The sequence below is a fragment of the Callospermophilus lateralis genome, chromosome 4 (assembly GCF_048772815.1).
Source record: "Callospermophilus lateralis isolate mCalLat2 chromosome 4, mCalLat2.hap1, whole genome shotgun sequence".
NCBI lineage: Eukaryota > Metazoa > Chordata > Mammalia > Rodentia > Sciuridae > Callospermophilus > Callospermophilus lateralis.
This window is the reverse complement of record NC_135308.1, coordinates 130,836,373-130,861,950: the sequence shown is the minus strand read 5'-3', so window position 1 is coordinate 130,861,950 and position 25,578 is coordinate 130,836,373. Positions and strand designations below refer to the sequence as shown.

The 25,578-nt window shown below is 33.9% G+C and overlaps 1 protein-coding gene across 1 annotated transcript in view; it reads right to left on the bottom strand.

Annotated features, from left to right (window-relative positions):
* Acss3 (acyl-CoA synthetase short chain family member 3) overlaps positions 1 to 25,578 on the bottom strand; it is a 162,242-nt gene that overhangs the window by 78,910 nt on the left and 57,754 nt on the right. The window contains exons 5-7 of the mRNA XM_076854912.2: positions 22,935 to 23,075; positions 11,721 to 11,801; positions 11,546 to 11,641 (exon numbers count right to left, since the gene is read on the bottom strand). Coding sequence (XP_076711027.1) covers positions 11,546 to 11,641; positions 11,721 to 11,801; positions 22,935 to 23,075 — 318 coding nt within the window. The remainder of the gene's footprint in view (positions 1 to 11,545; positions 11,642 to 11,720; positions 11,802 to 22,934; positions 23,076 to 25,578) is intronic.

The window sequence follows — 25,578 nt, the reverse complement described above, 5'->3', positions numbered from 1 at the left end:
CCTACTTTCAACTCCATTTTCACCTCTTTCCTGTAGAATCCACCTGACACCCTAAAATCCTGCCTTCCCCCTTCATGTTCATATTACTGATTCCCTGGTTCTGGCTATGTATCTTGTAGTACTCAACTCAACTCAAACCAAAGAACCTTGTTTCAAATCCCAAATCCATCACCCTTGTACCACGGGTAAAGCTACTGAATGTCTCTGATCCTTAGTGGCTACAGATACTAAAAGGGAATTCAAAATATCTACATCAGATGTTTATAGTTAGAATTAAGACTTCTAAATGCTTTACATACATTCAACCAATAATAGCAATAAGCATGATTTTCTTTTACTCTCTCATCCACAATTTTTTTTCCTGTCTACTAGTCCTAAACTTCCCTTAAAGACTAGTGGACAGACTTTTGAGCCACTCAATGTAGAGTATTTTTTTTTATAGGTGATGACCCACTTAAATAGAACTTTTTTGTAATTTCTACACAGTATAAGAGCTTTCTTATTTAAGCAGTGTCTTGATATTTTTGCTATCTGCTCTTCATATCAGTTTAAATCCTTGACTGTATTGTCAGCTCTTTCAGTGGAAGGGCCATCTCTGATACTTATTCTGTTTTCTGTTCATCTTTGAGAATGATGTTGAGCTCACAATAGGTTCCAATAAATATTGTAGGTGGAGTTATGACAATAACTGCATGTTCTTGATCCAATATAAGACACAGACACAAGTAGAAAAATGTAAACTTAAAAGTAGATATCTTTGAACTACTAGCCATGTGAGAAATCTAAAAGATACTGGCATCAGCTTCATAATCTTTTCCATTTGAAAAGATTATATAAAATTATACAGCCAAATCACAGTAATAACTGAGTTATCAGATTTCTCATTCCACACATTCAGAAAAGCCTATTGCTGTTACACCAGATTAAGAAAAGAAAAAAGAAAATTTCCATTTCATGGGAGGGGAAAGAAGATCTATGAAGTTTCCTATTGAGTAAACTAGTTAGCAACCATCATAGCTAGTGGCTTAAAAAGAAGCAAGATATCCCTGTCCTTGAAAAAGGAATAAACAAACTAGTGAAATCAGTTAACACTGGCAAAAAATGCAAAATTCCTGAAAAGAGAAAATGATTATATATACTTAACTTTAAGGATGATCTGTCAAAAGTATCACATAAAAATAACGTGGAAGTAGTTATCAACTTCAGTGATCTCAAACATGAGACTTTCACACTTGGAAATGGCTCAAATTTTATATGTAAAGTAAATATGTATATGAAGTCAGCATGAATATGTGAGCACCATTATTGTATTTTATTAAAATATGTGTGCATATAAACAAACAGATATTTCTTCAAAGGTTTTAAAATTTCACATACACCATCCCATTTGATTCCTGTCCAAATAGAGGATAACACAGAGCTCATTTTCATGCTAATCTTTCCATAAAGAAAGAAAAGGAGGAGTTATCTAAACTCTCTATTTCCTGTATGAACCCCTGAAGAGAACATGAATAAGATTATTAAGCTGAATATTTTGAAGACTGCCAAGAAACACATGCAGTTTAAAACTAGTAATGAAGCCCATCAAAAAAGGTAGACGTAAAGGTTATTAATGTTTGGATAATGGTGAACCATCAAATGCACTGTCTCATTCACAGATGAAAGGCTTCAAGGTCATGCTTATTTCCCTCACAAGTTCTACTCCTAAGGACAGACCCTTGAGGGGAAAGACCACTGGGCTATTTTCCATATCTGCTCCATATTCTTCAAAGTTGGTAGTAGCAGGATCAACACATCTCTGTGGGATGATTCCTTTGCCTGTGCTTAGCAGAGAATTAATGGGCTCCAAAGGGAGATGCCTCCAGTGCTCTGATGACTGCTGTAGTGTGAGGACAAAGAGACTTTGAGAGAAGAAATGAGGAGGCTCTAAAAATCCAGACATTATGATAGTTGGTGTGTAGGTCAATGAGGGGTTGGCGCTTACATTTTAGAATTCTATCTTGGAAAGAATAAACTGTATTTTGGAATGATGACAGTAGCTTATAATATCCAGAATTAGTTATTCTAAGGGCTTCTCATGGATTAAAAATTTGAATGTCATATAGGAAAGAAATTATTAGTGTTGATATTTATAAAGGAAAGAAATGGAAGCAAGGCAGGTAATTAGATGGTCTCAGGCCACATGATTAATACATAGAAGTATCAGAAATCATAACAGCTGTTTTAAGTACTATGAAACTTTCCTTCAGTAAATACATTTGAAAAATCAGCATCAATAACTAAAAAAAAAAGTGAAATGAAAATTGTTGAGTTGAAAAATTAGAATAAGTTGCCAATTACTGTATTTATTCTAGAAAAAGGAAAACAATACAGAAGATTCACAGAAGTGAAAATTGGGAGAACACGAGTCAACCTTTTTCTGGTAAAAATGAAAAAATGGATTCCCAAAGTAGTTGAATTGTCCAAGTCATATATATAGATATAGGCAGAGCAAGATAAATAACATAGATATTTGTATTTTAGGTCCAGTGATCATGGTTCTATACCACAATTCAGAATCTTAAATCCTCTTTATTTCTTAAACCAACTTATTGTCTAAGAAGGCAAGAGTCTAGTATATACCATCAATGTTAATTGTTGAATTATTAACAAATAGCCATCTATCCTGGTAAGTATAAGTGAGAATACCTAAGAATTTGTTGAAATGACTTGCATATCAAGCATACAATTTGAATTGCCCAAATAATGTAAAATGAGAGGAAGCTTTTATTTATTTACTTTTGAGGACTTTAAAGGAGGCTGTTATTACATAAAAATGACAATTGCCATATCAATACCAAGTCTACTAGCCAATTTAATTCTAAGCTAGATTTAAGGAGAACAGTAACGACCAACATTCTCTTTTGAAACTAGGTAATAACCTAGCCAAGTACCTTGGTTTCTTGCTTTACCCATAGCCTTGTTGTGGAAGCCTGAGTTCCACAGCATTATGAACCTGATATATGCATAGGAGACACACAATTCTACACTGGTACACAGCAGTAAGGAGAAAGGCAGGACCCAGAAGGACTTATTTACCCTTGAGAAGCAGTGTTAGGTTTGATTTGGGAGATGGCAAATTGTAAGAGTAGACAAATACTAAATAGAAGGCAGAAGCCAGGAGGCACATCTGTGTATAATCACGATTTGATGAAACACAACACTATGTGTTTAGACATTAAAGTTCCTATATTAAAAGATGGCATTGTTCTTGTTTGGATTTTAAATTTCCCCCAAAGACTCACGTGTTAAATAAAGGCTTGGTCCCCACCTGATGGTACCACTGAAATTTATAGAAACCTTTGGGTAGGGGCATCTAGTGGAAGGAAGTTAGGTCATATCTATATTTCAACAGGTCAGTCCAGTTTGGCTACCATAATGAAGTATTTTAATATGCCCAGTTTAATTAATGAAAGTAAATCTTTGTCTATAAAAATATAGCCCATCCTATGTAAATTGTCAGGAAGACCTCTGATACAAGAGGAAATTAAAATTAATTCTCCTCCTAGAGAAAACAAAATCTTTACCTATCAGTCAAGTTATTATTTTTCTTGATATCTTCATTCAGGCATATATTTAACAAAAGCTTATTGGGAAATGAATATGTGTGAAGAATAAGATTAGGAGCTGAGAATTGATGCTAAGCAAAACCGGAGATAATTACTTCCCTAGTAGAATTTAGAGTGGAGAGGGTTGAGTACACATACCAAGGAGCACACCAACTAATGTGAAACTGCACTGTGGGGAAGTCATCCCAATAATGAAAGGAGATTTGACCAACAAGGCAGGAGGGGTCAAGGAGAGAAAAATGGAGATGATGAGGGATGTTAGGAAAAGCTATTATTAAGGAAAGATGATAATAGATGCCAACTGAAAATGACTGTGGGCTTAAAATCCAGGTTAGGAAACAGACTACTGAGTGTGTATAAGCTTCAAAGATGAACAAAGAATGTTGTTACTGCAAGGGAAGAAGAGAATTAAGCATTTTGGTTCATTTGTTTTAAAATGAATATAAATGTATTTTTTAACTTTGGTAGTCATTAGGATGCTCATGCCAAAGCAGAAAAGCAGGATTTCTGATATGTTTACCTCCTGCAGATGTAGAGTTATTGTCTTTTTATGGAAGGAAAAAAAAACTTATTTAAATATCCATTGTACTCTTTCATTTTTAAACACACTTATTTCAATCAACCAGCTCTTGTGTCTAGAAGTTAAACTGAATGTCCAAATTAATTTTAACCATTTGAGGTGTTTTTTCATCTGATATAGTTATAGGTTTGTATTAAATTCCAGAATATTAAAAAAAGTCTTTGCTGAGAAAAAGGATTCATTCATTATTCATTTGCAAAATATCACAAGCTATTTGCATTCAATAAAAGATATTTTTTATGCACTGGTTGTTGTACTCCAGATGATTTGGCACATAATGATCTGCAAATCTCTTGGTACTTGAGAACATCAATTTTTGTTAAATCAGGATTCATCATTAAGGAAAGATATTGTCCCAGACACTAATTCACTATCTACTTTATATGACACTTTTGAAATGCTATAATTCATTAAGCATGAAAATAAAACTTCAATCACAATGAGCTCTCTATATTTTTTTCCTTTAGAAAAGGCAACCCTACAGGAAGAACATGAATGATGTACTAAATTATTTTGCTTACTATATAAAGAATGCACTTTTATTACTTTAACACAAGAATTTGGCTTCTTAAATAAAATATTCCTAATAATGCTAAATTAAAATAACACTAAATACAGTCAACTCCTCACATCCCTGGGTTCCACTTCATGAATTCAAACAACAGTGGATAAGAAATATTTTTTTAAAAATGTATCTATCCTGAATATGTAGGTTTTTTTGTCATTACCCCCTAAACAATACACTACAAAAACTATTTATATAGCATTTACTTTGTATTAGTTATTATAAGTATTGTGGAGATGATTTAAAGTATATGGAAGGCCAAGCACACTGGCACATGCCTATAATCCCAGTGGCGCAGGAACCTGAGAAAGCAGAATCCCAAATTTAAAGCCAGCCTTAGCAATTTAGCAAGGCCCTAGGAAACTCAGTGAGACTCTGTTTCTAAACAAAATGCCAGAAAGGGCTGGGGATGTGGTTTAGTGGTTAAGTGCCCCTGGGTTCAAACCTCAGTACCAAAAACTAATAAATAAATAAACAAACAAATAAATAAATGTATATGAAGAATAAGGATAGGTTATATGCAAATGCTATGCTATTTTATATAATGACTTGTACATCTGTGGACTTTGATGTTGGCACTTGCTGGAACAAATCCCCTGTGGAAACTAAGGACAACTGTATTTATCTGGTAATCAGCTTAAAATGGGGCACAAGTGGGATAATAATTTTGTGAAGCCTAATAAACATTTTCTTCATATGCTGGCTTAACAACAAGTCAGAATTTTTTTTTTAGTTTAGTTTTGCTCTAATCAGTCAATCAATCAGGAAATTTTATTCCTTGCACTTTCCATGCTTAAATTGTTAATAAATCCTCTTAAAATGGCTCATTCACTCAATAAATTTTACCTACCTCCAGGAAGCACTGTGCCAGGTTAAATGACAAACATCCCTTGCTCACCAAGAGTCTACAGAATGGCAACACCATATTTGCAAGATTGTAGGAATCTAGGTGGCTTAATGGAAGTATAAAGAATACTTTTATCACCCAGAGGAAAGCAAAAATAAAAATATCAGACAGGAGGTTAGTCAAGCTTTAATATTTAGGCTATAATATTTTATATTTAATCTCTTGAGAAAGAATCACTTTGCTATATGATTAGAATAACGGTGAAATTTTAACAGAGGGAACTACATAACCACAGGCAGAATTTTGTTCATGTAAGTGCCACCATGACAGGAGTACTGGGAGAGGAGAGATGGAGGTCAGGAATCAGAGAAGACTCTGAACATAGGTGGGGACAGGTGACTATGGATCATTTTTATTATGCAAATTAGACTGAATTATGTTCTTTAAGAGACAGGAGTGCTTAGAAGGTTTTCAATTTTTATTTCTTAAAGTATTTATACAATTGTAGATTCACATGCAGTTGTAAGAAATAATACAGAAATACACCATGTACACTTTACCCAGTTTTACCCAATGAAAATGCCTGGAAAATTTGTGAAAATGTGAAAAATACTCTTTCAGATTTAGGATATTGGTTTCACCAAGATACAAAATAGCTACATTTCCAGAAGGTTCTCCTGTGATGCCCTTCTCAGCCAAATGTATCTGTTAGTAGTATACAGCAATACAATGGATATTTGTATGTGTATCTCCTATGTTCAGATGGTACTAAACTCAATAGTTGTGAGACTTTTCTTTGTATATTCTGCAATTTCCTATATAGATAATCATGCCATATGCAAATAGAGACTATTTTATTTCTTCCATCCTGATTTTTACACCTTTTGTTTCCTTATATTGCCATTTTCAACTGGCTAGAACTTCTACAACCCTATCAAATAAATTGATAAAAGTGAAGATCTTTGCTATGTTCCCAAATATTGTGGAAAGATTTCAATTTTATTTAGTGTGATGTTAGCACTGGGTATTTTTGTAGATGTTCTTTGTCAGGTTGAAAAAATTCCTTTTTATTCCTAATTTTCTGAGAGTTCTAAATTATGAGAGGATATTTAATTATTAAATGAATTTTCTGTATCAATTAATATAATAAAATGATTTTCTTATTTAACCTGTTAATATGTTAGATTAATAAGATAAATCATATTTGGTTGCTTTGCATCTTGGGATAAATTCTACCTGGTCATGATGTACAATTCTTTTTATATAATGAAAAGTTCTGTTTACTAATATTTTGCCAGGGATTTTTGTATATATATTCATAGAGATATCGTTCAGTGATAATATGTTGTTTTGTTCTCTTTTTCTGGTTTTGTTATTATGGCAAGGGCAATATGAGCCTCTCTCTTTTTCCACTTTCTGAAGGATCTTATGCAGAATTGGTGTTAATTCTCCTTTAACTATTTAGTGGGGTTTTCCAGTAAAGCCTTCTGTGCCTAGAGATTTCTTGCTAGGAATCTTTTAAATTACAAATTTGATTTTTTAAAATAATAGTAAGGTTCTGTGAGTGACCTATTTCTTATTTGGTGAGTTGTGATAGTTGTGCTTTTTGAGGAAATGGTCCATTTCATCTAAGTCATCAAATTTATGTATGTTAAGCGGGTTAGAGAATTTATTATCCATTTTATGTCTATAGGGTCATTAATGATATATCCTGCTTCATTTGTGGTATCAGTAATTTGTGTGGATCTCTTTTTCTTTGTCACACTGGTAGAGGTTTATCACTTTTATTTCACAGAATTGGCTCTGTGGTGCATTGATTTTCTCTATTGCTTTTCTGTTTTCAATTTCATCTCTTTATTTTCTTCCTTCTGCTTGTTTGGTGTTTATTTTGCCTTCTTTTCTTATGTTCTTGAGTTGGGTGCTTAGTTCCTTGATTTGAGATTTTTCCTCTTTTCTAATGTATCCATTTAATACCAAAAACATCCTCCCAACAGTTTATTAAATATGTCCCACACACTTTGATATTATATACTTTTCTTTTATTCATATCAAAATAAATATGTGTAACTACAAAAATATACATAGATATGTGTGTGTGTGTGTATTCCTTTCTTAAGAGTACTTCTTTATCCATGGCTGATTTAAAAGTGCACTGATTAGTTTTCAATCATTTGGAGATTTTCCTTTTACCTCTTTGCTATTGATTTCTATATTGAATCCACAATAGTTAAAAAAAAAAAAAAAAAAGCTGGCTCTATGTGATTTCAATTATTTTAAAGTGATTGAAGTTGTGCTGTGTGTCTGTCTCCTAGGACCTTATCTATCTTGGTATGTGTTCGATGGGCACTTAAAAGTGTTTTGCTATTGTGAGAAAAAAAAAAAAGTGTTTTGCTATTGTTATGTGTTCGATGGGCACTTAAAAGTGTTTTGCTATTGTGCTATAAATATCAGTTAGGTCTTTTGGTTGACAATGTTGCCTTTTCTATATGTTTGCTGATTCTATATCTGTTATTCTATCAATTATTGATATGGGAATGTTGAAGTGAGGAGAGTTCAGAAACAAGAAGTGTAGGGGGGGTGCCTAGAAATGAATGACACCAAAGGCAGAAGCATATGTCAGAAAGGCCTCTAGTCTATCTAACAATAATCTGAAATATGTAACTGATTTGTTCAGACACATAGCAAATTAGAAACGCAAACATGGAGTGAACATCAGTCAGCATGACATGAATGTCAAACTTGAATATATGACAGGGGAGAAACGAAAGAAGGGACAGTTTGATAGTTACTAAAACAGTAGATTCAAAGGGAATAATGACCAATGAGCAGAAAGTGTAAAGACAATGAAGTTAAAATCATTTGTATATTTTGTATCTTGGATGACTGTGTGGATTGAGGTGACATCAACAGCACTATAGACTACATGGGAGGAAACACACTTGGCTGGAAAGAGTGGAACTGACAGAATCCATTCATGTCAACATGAGAATAAGGTATCTATGGACCATCCAAAGAGGTCTAAAAATATATTGACACTTCAAAAGAACCTCAGATAAACAAGTAGGATTTTAGAGCCTTGGTTTAATTAGTAACAATCTAATCTAGCTACATTGAGATTATCCAGGAAATACAAGCCGAATGAGAAAAGAGGGTTAAGAATATGACCCAATTAAACCCTAATGTTTAGGACTGAAAGAAGAAAAGAAATTGAGAGAGGAAAGTGCTATCTATCTGTCAGAGAAGGAAGAGAATGGACAGGCGAGTTTATTTGGGTTCTACACGTATTCATTGATGGCTTACTTTCTGCAGTACACTATACTGAGAGACTGGCTTTTGATGCTGTTACTCTTTCTCGATGTAAACAGATAATCCAGTGTGGTCAGCTCAGCAACAGAAAGTCACTGAACAACCTAAGACTGTGAGAGAAAACTTTCAAGAGATGATGACATTAAATCAGAGCCTTCAAGGATAGTAGAAATTATCCAGGTAAGGAAAGAGAGAGAAAAAGTCACACCAGGCCAAGGATACCGCCTGAACAACAGCCAAAGGGGCATGGGGCTCAAGAGAGGAGAGAATATTTCATAAAACTGTCAGCAGTGCTGAATGTGACTGAGAAATAAGATAACATCACATGGAAGAAGGCCCTTTCACTTTGACACCCAGGAAGTCAATGGTGACCTCTGCTATAGCAACTTCTAAAGAAATGATGTGGATGGAAACCAGATAAGGGTGAGAAGAAGAGGGAGTGGAAGAATGCGAAGTTCAGACCACATTGGTAGGGTCATTTCTCAAGGAGCTTAGTGAAGAAGAATAAAGATGGAAAAGCTAGAAGTGGGTCAAACTCTAAAAGGCTTTGTTGTGTGATCAGAGAGAATGGAGGACATTTCCAAGTTGGGGGAAAAAAAGAGGAGAGGGCAGACAAAGGCTTTAAAAAGTAGGTTACTTTATCAGTAATTCACACAGCGAATATTTATAGAACCTCTACACTGTTCTTGAGCATATCACTCCAAGATAAAGACAAACAACCTCCCTTCCTGGTTTTAACATCACGTTTTTAAATAAACTGGAGAAACAATAGAAAGCCAACAGTAAATAGCAGAAAAATGACATATATCTCAATTCTGAAGTCAGCATAATAGTAATAAACATAAGTACTTATAAAGGTGAATTCTGCTTTGTCACGTTTATATGAGCAATGCCACATTTTAATGTAAGTATTCAGTGTTGAGATTTATTTTGCTTTCTTGCTAAATAAAAACATTTATTCTCTTGCAAGGACTTCAGTATGGAACAGATAAGTCAAGCTTTATATCATGCAGTAATTAATTACAAGCACTTGAATCCATATGAGTCTGCCAGATACAAAAACACAGTTCAAGAGATATGGAATTGTATGCAATGGTTTAATTCTTGTATTAAAGTCTGCCTGAATTTATCCTAGCATTCAGAGACAAAAAAACCTGAAAACTAAAACAGCTAAAATTGACAGAACACAAATGACCTCACAATAGAAAAGGCACTAGAAAGCATTTCATATAAAGAATAGTCTCTCATTTTTTTTTAGATTCAGTGAGTCACAGAGTGTTAATATTATAAAGAAACTTGACATTATCCGATACTTCTTTACACAGCCCACATATACAATTCTCTTCTTCACATTCCTACTCTGATATTGAGAGACCACTTTATATGAAAGAGTGCCTCCCAGTAGAGAAACTATTCATTCTACTACAATGCTATACATTTAAATTTGTCTCTGATTATTCCCCAAATATAACTTTCTGCAACTCTGCATGATAAGGGTACTTATTTTATATGCATCATCTCTTTAAGTACCAAAAGATGCTTTTGATATATGTACCTTAGATACATTGTTTTTCACACTAACCACTCCTAGTTCCTCTTTCTTTATGATTTTTACCCTAGTCTTTTTCTTTTACATGATTTTTAGTAAGCTAATTTTTGTTTTATTTTTGTTGTTATCCTCTTCATTAAACTAACCATGAATTTTCAAATGCAGAAAAATAAATATGCTATCATACTATATGGTAACTATTCTTAAAACAATCTCACCAATGATTTGTATTTGTACCATGGACAACTATAATACTCAGGATTTAATGGCAAAAAGTACAACCAACCCAAGTTTGTCCTATTTCATTTCTGTATATATATATATTTTTTTTTTTTTAATTTAAATATAAAACTGTGAAGATGTCTGCATTTTTCTATCCTATTGTGTCCAAAATAATCCAGGATCATTTTGAATGATCAAATCACTATATATTTTATCCCTCCAAGATTTTGATCTCTTACAAATCTGATGAGTATGTTATCTAAGTCTTCATATAAGTCACTGGTAAAAGTAAAGAGAATAGGTACAAAGGGAGAACTTCCTAGTTATACAGACAGAAACCTTATTCCAGATTGATATTAATGCATATATTAGAATTTTCCAGTAGTTATTTGTTTAGCTATGAATATGGTCAGTTTCTATTCCTTTCCTTTACACAGTTATTATTCGAAAATATTTACCTATAATTAAGACAAAATACCCCTTTGGAAACCCACTAATTCTTTAAAAAAGAAAAAAAAGGTGAATATAGGTTGCTTATTTAATGGTAAATATTTTCTCTTCTAGGATTCTAAAATCAGTATCAGCTTGATAATATTCTCTAAAAATCTATTAAAGATAGACATTAAATTTGTTCTTGTACATTCTCTGGAATTCAATTTATACTGATTGTTCTACAGTATAAATGAAATAGCTGGCTATTATTTCCTACAAATTACCTTTTCTTCTGAAATCATATTTTTAACTGGCAGAAGACATAAAAATGTTCCCTGTCTCTATACACATTTTATTGTTCCTACTCAGGACTACTACTCAAAAATTTCATTAAAATATGTATCACCTATATGTGATATAACATTTATTTTATTACCTCATATAAAACTGTTGTGTTCCCATGTAGGAGAGGTCCATAACAGATATAAGAATGTCCAACAACCCAGCCTAAGTCAGAAGCTGCCCACCACACCTGAAAAATAAGAAAATGATAAAAATGAACATGGCTTTATCAGAAATATCATATCGCCTACACTTAAAACCATGATTACCTCTCCAGGTTTAAGGCCATATATTGAAGACATTGTCCAATTTAGCATTACCGCATAGCCCCCAGTGGGCCTCACCACACCCTAAAGGAGAGAAAGAGTGAAGTTAAAGTCAGTGGGATGATATGTTAAAAATTTCTCTATCTTCATACTCTCTACTTTAAAAATTCCAGATTTAAAGTATTGGATATTCTTTAGAGTACATATTACTTCAACTTTTATATAACTATACTTGAATCACTATTTCTGTGGCTTCTCCCACAGAAAAAAATTGTTCTAATAAACCCAGAACAATTTGTCCTCATCAGTTCCATTTGTGGAATCCATCCTTGCATGACATTATTACTCTTCTAAAGAAGACTTACGACTTCACAAAATCACATAAAATATTTTCAGTGGTGTTACCCATTATCAGCATTACATTTTCAAATGCAGTTTCTGAACAAAAATGGGAAATAAGAAAATTAAGTGCAGGAAAAACTTCAAATGTAGTTACATGCCTAAAATACATAAGGACATCTATTCCTCAAGATAATTAAACAAAACTGGGTTGCTTAGAGGAAACAAAGTCATATTCCAACTGGAGCCCAATTCCAATGCTAAAGAGGAATCCTGTATACATCATGTTAGAGTTTAACAATACTTTGGCAGTAGATTCTGAAACCCTGAGGATTGAAGCCTGAGGAGTTGGACTTAAAGCTAACAGATTTTATTTATACTGCAATTGGGACAAAACCAGGGATCATTACATCACTATCACACCACTTTCATAAATCGACTTATAGTGGATTTCCTCAAAAACTGTGAACATATTCAACTTTAATAGAAGACTAATATTTGAACAGTGGGCATAAGGGTCATCATAAATAAGAACTGATGGAAAATTTAATAATTAATTAATTTTATTTATTGCTTCATTATAAACATTAATCATTAGTCCAGTAAGACATAACCAAGTTTTTTATCAGAATAAGTAAGTGAATGCCTGCTAAGTACAAATTATGTTATATTCAAATGCATTTGAAGCATCTTTTAGTAATTATAACTGCTCTATGAAAAAGAAAATTATTTTACATAAAAGAGTAAGCATGGCTTTAATCAATAAATGTGCTGTTAATTATAATTTTTTGGCCTAACTTTGCATTTTTAACCCATATACATGGACCAGGGGAATGAAAAATAGATTGGTTTTTTTCCATTAGTTGCTAAAATCACTGCTCTCCTCAGGTACCACTAATAAAACATAGGTATCAAGCTGTGGAACATATTTTATCTACTAGCAAAAACACCTGGTCTCTTGGCAAATACCAGGTAAAGCTTTGGTGGCATTTGAGAGCTATTTTCTATGTTGTATGACATGGTTAGCAGGCAGCTGGATCTCTTGATCATCTTGAGAATATAAGAAATCTCGGGCCTCCTGCCAGCAAACTTCACACATGCATTTTGCTATGTCAACTGAGAAGCTATTTCCCTGTATAGTCTATCCTATCTTCCACACACTTTGCTAATTAGTTTATTGCAATAAGGTCTCTTTTCCTATGGCTCAATAACTTAATGAATTTGACATTAATCAGTTTGCAAATCCTCTTTTCTAAAAACTCTCACTCATTTTTCCAAGGAGAAAAAGTACAATTTTTTTGTAGACAATAAACTGTCTATATGTTATGGTAGACAGCAATATTTATTGTCAATAATATTTCACTTGATACATTTTAGACTTTTCTCTCCACCCTATTTTAAGCTCATTTTTGTCAACAATTATTATAATGGAGTAAATTTTTAGATTATGTGGTACAGAGAGTAAGATGCATCAATCTGGAAATGATGAAAAGGAATAAACTCCACCAGAAAACTTATAGAATTAATAAACAAATTCAACCAAGTAGCAGTATAGAAAATCAATATCCATAAATCAAATGCATTTCTATATATCAGTGATGAATCCTCTGAAACTGGGAATCAAAGTAACAAAAGAGGTGAAAGACCTCTACAATGAAAACTACAGAACACTAAAGAAAGAAATTGAAGAAGACCTTAGAAGATGGAAAGATCTCCCATATTCTTGGAACAACTAATATTGTCAAAATGGACATACTACCCAAAGCTCTATACAGATTCAATGCCAATTAAAATCCCCACAACATTCCTTATAGAAATAGAAAAGGCAATCATGAAACTCTTTTGGAAAAATAAGAGACCCAGAATACCCAAAACAATCCTTAGCAAAAAGAGTAAAGCAGGAGGCATCACAATACACAACCTTAAACTATAAATACAAAACTATAGTAACAAAAATCACATGGCATTGGCATCACAATAGACATTTAGATCAATGGTACAGAATAGAAGGCACAGAGACAAACTCACATAAATACAGTTATCATACTAGACAAAGGCACCAAAAACATACAGTGGAGTAAAGATAGCCTCTTCAAAAAATGGTGCTGGAAAAACTGGAAATCCTTATGTAGCAAAATGAAAATAAACCCTTATCTGTCACCTTGCACAAAATTCAAAGTGGATCAAGGACCTAGGAATTGGATCAGACACCTTGTGCCTAATAGAGGAAAAAGTAGGCCCAAATCTTTATCATGTTGGATTAGGCCCTGACTTCCTTAATAAGACTCCTAATGTGCAAGACATAAAATCAAGAATTAATAAATGGGATGGACTCAAACTGAAAAACTTCTTCTCAGCAAAAGAAAAAATAGGTGAAGTGAACAAACAGCCTACATTTTGGGAGCAAATTTTTGCTACACGCACATCAGATAGAGCACTTATCTTCAGAATATAAAGAACTCAAAAAACTTAACACCAAAGAAAACAAATAACCCAATTCACAAATGGGCCAAGGAACTGAGGAGACACTTCTCAGAAGAATTATACATTCGATCAACAAATATATGGAAAAATGTTCAACATCTCTAGTAATTGGAGAAATGCAAATCAAAACTACTCTGAGATTTTATCTCATTCCAGTCAGAATGGCAGTTATCAAGAATATAGACAACAATGAATGTTGGTGAGGATATGACAGAAAGGGCACATTCATACATTGCTGATGGGACTGCAAACTGGTGGAACAACTCTGGAAAGCAGTTTGGAGATTCCTTAGAAAACTTGGAATGGAACCAACATTTTGACCCAGCTATCCCACTCCTCCATCTACACCCAAAAGACTTAAATCAGCATACTATAGTAATGCAGCCACATCAATTTTCATAGCAGCTCAATTCACAATAGCTAAACTATGGAACCAACCTAGATGCTCTTTAATAGATGAATGGACAAAGAAAATGTGTTATGTATATACAATGAAATATTACTCAGCATTAAAAGAGAATAAAATCATGGTGTTTGCAGGTAAATGGATGGAGTTGGAAAATATCAAGCTAAGTGAAGTAAGCCAATCCCCCAAAACCAAAAGCTGAATGTGTTCTATGATAAGTGGATGCTGATCCATAATAGGGAAGGGGTGGGCATGGGAAAAATGAAGGGACTTTGATTGGGCAAAGGGGAGGGGGAAGGGGGAAGGCATGGGGGCAGAAAAGATGTGGAATAAGATGGATATTATTACCCTAGGTACATGTATGAGTGCACATATGGTGTGATGCTACATCATGTACAACCAGAGAAATGTAAAGTTGTGCTGCAATTGTGTACAATGAATCAAAATGCATTCTGCTGTCATATATAGCTAATTAAAATAAATAAACTAATTTTTAAAAAAAGATAGATACACCCAACAGAGTAGTAATTCAATTCTAAAACACAGATGATAAATTTTAAAAGATTAAAAAATTTCTATTATCTTTCAAATGGGTAGTTTTTCAAATGATGTTCAGGAATATTGCTTTATAAATTTGTGGATATTTAAACCCAGCTGACCATAAAAAATAAAAAGTGAGATTTAATGAGACCATTATGAAAAATCATTTAAAGCTATAAAGGCTAAAATTTTAAATCTTTGGATTTGTTTTGTTTTGTTTTGTTTTGTTTAAGGGCTGGAGATCAAGTCCAGGGGCTAACACATGCTAAGTATGCATTCTGCCATTGAATTACATGACCAGCCTAAAATTTAACATATTTTAGACAATATTATTCCTTCTAGAAATTGTTGCTTTTTATTTTACCCTGTTCTGGCATTACTCAAAAAGGAAAACTGCCAAAAATAATTAGAGGCCACCTATCTACCACGTCCCACACAGGCAAGGAAATGGGTTTCCCTTCGGAGGAATGGGCTGGCTGAGAAATAAAAGCTAAGGAAAATAGTACGGCAAAAAAACCACAGAACACAAGTATTTTCAAAGAGGGGACAGAGATGTGCAAAGCTGACCAGACAGGTACAGCTTCTAACAAAGAAAGGAGCCTGTGTTTGCTTTATTTAGAAATTACAGAATGTTCTTCACTAAAATAGGTTAGAGGTAAGGGCAGGTAGGATGCTCAGTTCCTAAAGGTTATGCCCATCACTGGTGCTGCACCGGACCTTTTGGCAAAACTGAGGGAAGTTCATGTGCATTGGGCAATCTATCCAGGGGGACTGCCATGGGAAATTTCCAATGCCAGATCTACCCCTTCCCTGGATGCAATGCTGAAAAAGGTTTTCACGCATTTCAGGGATGGCTTTCCACAGTCACCATCAAATCCCCTTTAAAACAATAAAATGGAGATTAAAGAGACATAAAAACCATAACTTCTGTTTTCATTGATCTTTAATACTCACTTTTTTAAGAAAAAATGAGTATAAATATTTTAGTCAGGTATCATTTTGCCATTCATTAATCTAACCTTTAGATCTATAATTTGGTCTAACACCTCCCAAGATATTTAGATTATACAGTTTTCAAATTTCTGATTATTTATATGATATAGAAAAAAAGAACTATGCAGTTCCATATTCTCCATACAGATAGTTTATGAGAGGTTGGAAGGTAAAACATATGAAAGGTTATGTTTAAAAGGAGATTCTTCATTATGTATGTTAGTTTGTGAATAAAATAAGATGAAAAGGCATTTCTGTTTCTTGTTTGTGGTCATGTGTTCCAAGTAATGATAATTACAATACAAAGGAGAAAGAAACCCTGTTCAGCTTCTGAAAACACATAAGTCTTATTTAAAAAGTCATATCGTTATATTCTAAGTAAGCAAAATTACACTCAGCACTTTAAAAATATATCTGAAATACCATGCATGAGGTAAGAATACATATTCAACACCAGTGCTTGCCCTGAATCACAAGCTTGCGACATTTTGAGTCTTTTCAATCTGTCACTGCTTTTTTATACGTGCTTATACTCTCTCTACCTTGTAAGTAAAAGCATTATGTGATCTAACATATTCTCAGAAAAGCCGTATATTCTGCCAATATACTCTTCTGGAGGTTTTTATAGGATCAATCATAATCCTTAAAATCTTCTGGAGAATTTAAACAACATCCAGGTGGGAATCACACTCTAAGCTCCAAATAAAGACATGAAAATGAATTCTATCTCAGAAGTGAGGAAAAAAAGACAATGTGCAGGTGGGATTTTTTTTCTTTTTTGAGCACTTAGAATGTTTATGGTATTTAAAGATTTTCATTTCTACAAATCAAAATAAAGAGTGAGTATTAGTCACAAAGTATTCACAGAGAGTCCTTTAAGAATTCCTGCTTAATGAGCTGCTTTTGAAGAAAAACCGCAAAATGTCATAAATGGGAACATTAAATAAGACAAAAAAAATGTCAATATGAAGTGTTGTGTGCAGTTTGAGTTAGAGCAACTTGAAAAACACAATTGGAAAAATAGACATTAAGTGGAAGGAGGCAGGAAAACTGAGATGTGTGGTTAGATTATGAGCTTTAGAGTTTCATTCTAAGAATGTGTGGGTGTGTGTGTGTGTGTGTGTGTGTGTAAATGAATCTATAAAAATCTGGAAGGCAAATCTTAAAATACTGTAGCAATAAAAGTTTGTAGTACATGACAAAACTTCATACTTTCCAAGTTCAATCCCTCTATTATTCTATAATAAAGGCTTATATAAATATATACATATACACATAAACAAATGGATATTTATTTGCATATAAAAATATAGGTGTGGGCTGGGGTTGTGGCTCAGCAGTAGAGCATTCACCTTGCTCCTGTGAGACCCTGGGTTCGATCCTCAGCACCACATACAAAAGTAAACAAGTGAAATAAAGGTGTTGTGTCCAACTACAACTAAAACTAAATATTTTTAAAAAGTATATAGATGTATGTATTCGTGTGCATGTATATATGTCTATACTTATGAATACATGTTTATATGTGTATATATGAACGTGCATGTGTGTGTGTGTGTTGGAGTATTATGTGTATTTCTATTCAGCCTGACAAGTTGAAAAGAAAAAAAAAGGAAACGGGAAGTACATATCATACTTAGAAAAAGAAACCCATTACCAAATGATGGTTGGAGTTAGAGAATTAAGAAAAAAAAAAATGGAATGGCTCTGATGTGCTTAAAAATTTCTACACAACAAGGCTGGGGCTGTAGCTCGGTGGCAGAGCTCTTGCCTAGCATGCGTAGAACACTGGGTTTGATCCTCAGCACCACATAAAAATAAACAAATAAAATAAAGGCATTCTGTCCATCTACAACTACAAAATTAAAAAAAAAATTCCATGCATCAACAATCATCTTATTCTGATAGTGGCGTTATTCATAGCATCTCCTCTTTGTAGAATGAGTCTCCCTGCTCCTTCTCTGAACCTGATTAGTTCCCATTTTTTCACACAAGTACACAAAGACACTGCTGTTACCCTACCCGACTGTGCTGCACTTCTCTCTGCCCTGTGCCACAGTTCCCAAGGCCAGCACACCTCATCAGAGCAACACAGTGCTGTGCTTCTTACCCCATTCAGCACTGTGAGGATAATGCCTTCACATCTTCAGTACTATCTGGCACACAACAGTCGTTTAGTACATTTACTGACTGACTGAATGAATGAATATGGGAGTGAATAAACAAGTGTGAATGATAAAATTCTTTAAAACATACTCTTCTTTATTCAGGAAAAATATCCTTTGAAACTAGTAGAACCCAGTGAATTATCTGAGAGGAAATGGAATGTTTCCATTTGGGGTATTTCATCAAATATAAAATCTCTTGCTGCAGGCTTTTGGATGATTCTGAAACTATCTCCCTGGAAGATGCTGTAGCAGCTGTATAATTTTTTATTGATCTGAAGAACTATGAGATAAGGGGGGAAGATGTAGCAAGTTCAGCATTTTAACTGTAAGAATTGTACCACAGATTTTTTTTTTAAATCCACTGCTTTTATTTTACTCCTTCTCACTTGTTCCCCCCAGGGTGGGGAATATGAATAAGTCCGCTAACAAATAGGAATAAAAGTTACATAAGTTATGTAAATGTACAAAAGTACAAAAAGCCTTATCTATCACCTTCCTGTCGTGCCTCCTTTTGAATCCTATCCTTCTGGTTGCTTTCCCATGTTCTCCTTTGGCACTGAACTTTTTGTTATTGTTATCACTGTCCCTCCACGATATCAAGCTGGAAGAAGATAAATATGGCCATCACTAAATCTCCCACTTCCAAAAGAAGAGCCATCCAGATGAGGGATTTTTTATTTTATTGTTCAGTGCTTTGAATGATGTTGAATATAGACTCCAAAACCAAATAGAATAGAAGTCCACAACAAAACCAAAATGCATGCAAAGTAGCTCAGCTGTGGGTGCTGGAATATTTGCTGCAGCTAACAGATTAACCTGTCATACAGCCTCCTGACAACTCCAGAGTTGGCAGACGCAGAAATGCGAATATGAACTGAATATATATGCAAATTCCAACCAAAGAACAGACTATCTTATGTGTGCCTTATATGCCTATGAGAAATAAGGATTTTTAAGCAGAATATTTTTATGGAGTTTGGGTTAATTAGTCAGCTTTCCATCACTGTGACAAAACACCTGAGAAAAGTAACCTGAAGTAATAAAGGGTTTTTTCCTGGCTCAGAGACTTCAGTTCACAGTAGTCAGTTGCATTGCATTTATCCTGTAGTGAGGCAAAGTATCTTGATGAAAAGGGCATGGTAGAATAGAGCTGCTCATCTCTTGGCATCTGGGAAGTATGGAAGAAAGAAGGGGACTGGGGCCAAAATATACTCTTCAAAGTCACACCCCCAGTGACCCACCTCTTTCAACAAGACTCCATCTCCTAAAGTTTTCAGCCCTTCCTAACATTACTACCAGTTCAGAGATGATTCTGAAACTACCTCATTAGAACCACAAGCCGGGGACAAAGCCCAAAACTCAAGAGCCTTTGGGGGACGTTCCAGATGCAAACTGTAACAGGCTCACAATATTATTATTTCTTAGGACGATCAAAGATGAAAAAGAAACTATGATGTCATGAAATTTATATCTAAATGCATATTCCTACAGGTGTGTTCATCTTTCCTGTACTTCTACTGTAGAGATCCCAACATTAATATTTCAGATACTAATAATCTTGATTGAAATGAGAATAGTATGAATAAAGAGGCGTCTGAAAAGCAAACAAGTAAGCAATTATTAAATATATCCTAAAGATCTACCAGAGACAAATTTTAAGGTTAGTGTCATAGTGTAATCAAAGTGTGAAATACATTCTAAGACTTATAACAATATGTGTAAAGTGGATTAAAATAAGTGACATAAAGGTCTGTTGGCAATATATAATATCAAAGCAATTGCAATTCTAAGGTTCATTGCAGGAAAGAAAAGCATGTCTCAAGAACACTGAGAAATAATGATCTTATTTTGCTATTCTGAATGTTACACCTTGCAAAACCCACTCACTTTCATAAGTTAAATACCAGCCCATTACACTGATGTCCCATGAATGTTTATCTCAAGCTTCAAATGTACAGCCTCAGACTCTCAAGTTCAATACTGACTGGGCATCTCCATATTAATGTCCCCCAAACACATCATACTCAATCCATTCAAAATCTCCTGGCTTCCCCACCCCAAACCATTCTACTCTGTTTCTACTTCAGTGAATATTCAAAACCACCCTTCTCTCAGTTTCAACATCTTGAACTTCCCTCTCTCATTTTTAATCTCAAACAAAATCTGATTCTTCCCTAAAGTGAACTGTCATAAGTAAATTCCTAAACAGTCTGAAACAATAATCCCCATTGCTCCCACTGTGTGCAGTCTCCTACCTTTTCAACAAATGAATCACAGTCTGTCTTGCACTACCTATGTTCATGCATATCTGGACCCTAGTAGATTCGAGGGACTGTGTTTTACTCATGGTCTATCTGAGCACTTAATACATGTACATTGAATTGAGCCAAATTCAATATATATAAAGCAATCTCAAAGCAATTAAAGACTTCTCCAATTTATAAAAATAAACAGTCTTCAGGATGGTCTGTTAGGAGGAAAAGGATAGAGGGAGATAAAGACACATCAAAGGACCTTCATTTAGTCACTGAAGGAATCCTGAAACGAACTTGACTCAGAAAACCTGGGGTGGCCAGGATCCTTCCTTATTGGAAACCAACACTTTTCCACACATAATGCTCTCTATACCAGTTTTATCTTTTTTCTTTTACCCTGGCCGAGTCAGCTTTGAATACTGACAAGCTCTTCTTATACAGATTCTAATCCAGGTCACAGTGAATCTCAGAGTGATTTATTAAACTCTTCAGGTGGCACAAAGGTTTTTGTGTGGGGTGGGGGCTTTTTTAATTTTTATTTTTTCCAAGATTCCTTCAAGCTTTTAAGAAGCTATAGTGTTGTTATTGTTGTTGTTGTTTGTCTGTTCTTTGTTGTTGTTGTTGTTTTTAAAGTCTGATAAGTTATACTATAGTCTCAGGTTCAGGAATTTCCGTTCATGTTGATACATTTATATTACTTTATATTAGATTAAAACTTTGCTGTACCTCTTTTATTTTATAGCCAAATGTTCAGATGGACTCCATCCTGATAGTAAAATGCAAAAAATAGAGGGGAGAAATTGTGTTCAATCATTTGGTCTGCTCAAGCAAACAAAACTGCAATATGGAGAAATATTTACTTTACAAATGACTAGAGTCTTAAAGAATATCACACAACTTTGATCCTATAATGATAATTATCTTCATATGCATAATATACACATACACAAGTATGCATTTGACAAAAAAAATGTTAAGCACTCACTACATATGAAAGATGATGGTAGAAGAAAATGTAATAAAACATGATCTCTAGCCTCACAGAGAATATATTCCTTTACCAAATGTTTTCCTTTTTACAAGCAAGGTTTGTGTGGAATATCTTAAATTTTCTTCTTAAAATATAATCTAATAGATTAGACTAGTTCAATATAATTAGGAGATTATGTTTTCAGAACTCTAAAGTTACAGAGATGTGATGATAATAGAGACCTCTATTCTCTGGGATGAGAATGATTGCGAAGGTCCCTTTCCCCTCTAAATTCTATGATTTGGTGCATATTGAAACCTCTAAGGAGAATACATCAGAAAGATAATAGCAGAAGCCTTTATGAAGTTGTATAAAGAAACAGTATTACTTGAAGATACAAGGTGAGTGGTATTGGTTGATAGCTGACACATTCATAAATATTGATATTTTTAACTTTACTTTGTGAAAACTAGTTTCATGGTAAACAGATATTAAAACATCGAGTGTCTTCCATATTGTAAATCAAATATTTCAATACTCCAGATAAACTGCCTCTTATTTAAACTGTCCAGGCCAATTCTAAAAACAATCACATTTATTACAAAGAACTGAATTCTAGATTGAAAATAAATTTCATAATATAAAATCTCTCAATATAAATAAATAAAACATATTTCATTTAAACATATATTTCCTCTGGGTTTGATCCCCAGCTCCACAAAAATAAATACACACAAACATACATAAAATATATTCTACAAAGTTTTACAAATACCCATTGATAGTCAATTAAATGCATATTAATTTTAGTAAATTACAAAGTCCATTGTGTATTGCTGACATTTGAGAAGAATTTGGAAGAAATAGGGATAAAGCATTTGACATTAAATACAATGAATGCTTTTGTATATTTAGAGTTAAGCACAAAATTTATTGAAGATATTAAGTAATGATGTCTAAACATCAAAGCAGAGTCTAAGACATTTTTTAGTCGGTGATCAGATATTCACAGTACAAAGGAAAACTGCTGCTATAGATAGTTATCCCTAAGAGAGCGAATACCTTAGGTAACCCAGTTGTTCCAGATGTGTAAAGTATGTACAGTGGATGTTCTGAAAGGACAGGAACACAGTCATGTGATTGGGCTTTCGCCATTTCTTCCTCCCAGTCAAGATCACGACCTGATACCAAAGGAACTGTCTCCTACACAGCAAAATATAAAAATAGACATTGTGAAAAGAATATTAAATCAAAGGAATAGAAAGTAGCTAAATCTATAGGAGTGTGAGCATCTGACTGAAACTCTACTGGCATATAGCACCACACACTGAATTTATGAATAGAAAATCTCAAGGTTCTTGGTGAAGATAAATGTTTATTAAAAAAAATCCCAGTGGTTTGACATTAGCTTCAAATGAACTGACACAATGAATATACTTTATTCAAATCTAGGGATACCCTTAAGAAACTGAATCTAAGGCAGTTAATTTTCATCAACACTCAGAGCTTAATTAACTCAGAAGTTCATGTTTCCATAGATGTATCTACATTAACAGCTTATAAACTAAGTTCTTTATTTTTTGAATCCTATTTCTTTTGCTTTGGAAGTTCTGTCTTCACAATGAAATGTCAAATAACCCATTAAAAGTTCTCTTTAAACAAGGGAATTTAAGAGGAATATTGTGGCCACCGTTCCAAATGAGAGCTTGTCAAATGATCTTCTGGGGTGGTGAAGAATTCTACTTTTTTCAAGAACAAAAATTAATTATTAAAATTAATGAGTGTATGTGACATATCTAAAAGACTACCCAAGTTTTCCTTATTCAAGGTCATTAATTGATGTAGAAATCAATCTCTTTCTTTCCTTCCTTCCTTCTTTTCTTCATTCTTTTGTTCTAGGAAACCAGACTCTTTGTTATAAACTTTGTGATAATAGATTCAATGGTTAAACAGATACACCTTTAAATAAAGAGATTGTCTTTAAAAATAGCAGCCATGAAATGGACAGATAGATAAAGAGCAAGGAAAAAGTTTATGGAAGAGTTACTGTAATGAAGAGCTATCTAAGTAGAGTTAAGACACATTAGGTAACTTGTTATTTTCTAAAACACTAACTTGAGTTCAAGATCACATATCAGGTGAAGTGTGTAATTGATAAGCATGATAGCACAGGCACAACCAAGCTATACATTCCTTGGTAAATCTAGAGGGATTCACCAACTAGAGATGTATACAATCATTCGCTTCATCAAGGTGATTACTGAGCTAAGCCAAAAGACTCTGAGAGACTTGGAATAGAAAGACAAGACACTTCTATTTTTCAGGCTTCTTCATACATTAATCAGGGCTATAAAATGTGGTTATATGTTAAGGTAGGTACATTTACAAATTAATGTGTCTATATAATATTACAAATATAATCCCTATATGAATAAACCCATGTAGAAATAATCTGAATTGGTCCTTCATGAAGGTGATATTTCAGTCCCACTTGGCTTCTCTGGGCCCACTCTAATTGGCACTAACTGGTGCCATTTAGATAAACAAAAATAGCTAACCATGAGCAAATCATGTTTTCATTTCTTTTCATGCATCACATAAAAACAACTAATTTCAAATTATCAAACCTTTGACATCACAATTACACATCTATAAAAATCATCACACTGAAAAAATGAAAAATGTGAATTGAGTGACCACAGAAATAATTATAGATACATAATTTTTATAGGCCACTATTGAAATAATGAAATGAGGGCTCAAATGGATGGTTGTTCTAAAGACTAAGAAAAAAAGGTATGAGTAAAAGAGACATGATAAAATGAAGAGAGAGAAAAATCAATATTTAGCTTTTACATATACGCATTTACTTTTACAGACATGACTTTCCTAGTTGTTATAATTCCTAAAAGGTAGTACTGGAGGAGCATCAGGGGTGTCTGATGTGATATTCCTTTGATTCTGTCATGCTTGCCTGAGGCTCAGGAGTAGTGCCAAGTTTTTTACCTCCCTGGCAAAAAATGTAATCCTGGTTAATGAGCTGCACCGCCCAGGCTCATAATCTGTGCCTCTCTAAACTCAAAGCAAAACTAATCCACTGGGTTTAATTACTGCCTGAACCGTAGGTCTCGTATACAGGACAAGAGACCTTCAAAGCTCTTGTCCATGTGACAGTGGAGGAAAGAGTCTAGAGAAAAAGGGAGAGAGAGAGAGAGAGAGAGAGAGAGAGAGAGAGAAGAAAGGTAGTTATCAGGGAGGAGTAAACAGAGAGCACATCTCTATTTAAGAGGGAAAAAAAGAGACTTGTATTTAAGAAAAAAATCTTGAGTAGAGAACATTGATATGCACAAAGATACGTTTATAGAGTAAAATAAATAGCATATATCTTGTTGGTCCAAAGTCATTAAAACCAGAGTTCAAATTTTGCTATACCACTTACTAGCTGGACTTTAACTGCTTCAGTTTCCTAAAATGGGGCCAGTAATACGATCTAGTTTGTTGATTTATAAGAATTAAATAAGAAAAAGCATTTGAAAGTTGCTAGCATTGAGTCCTACCCATGATAAGGTCTTCACAAATCCTTTGTGAATTCATACTCTATGTTTGGGAACAGTACCCTACATCACATAAACACACTTTTGTGTGTGTTTCTGTCATTCCTTGAATATCCCTTTACCCAAAGCCTTCTTCATTGCTCACTTTGAAT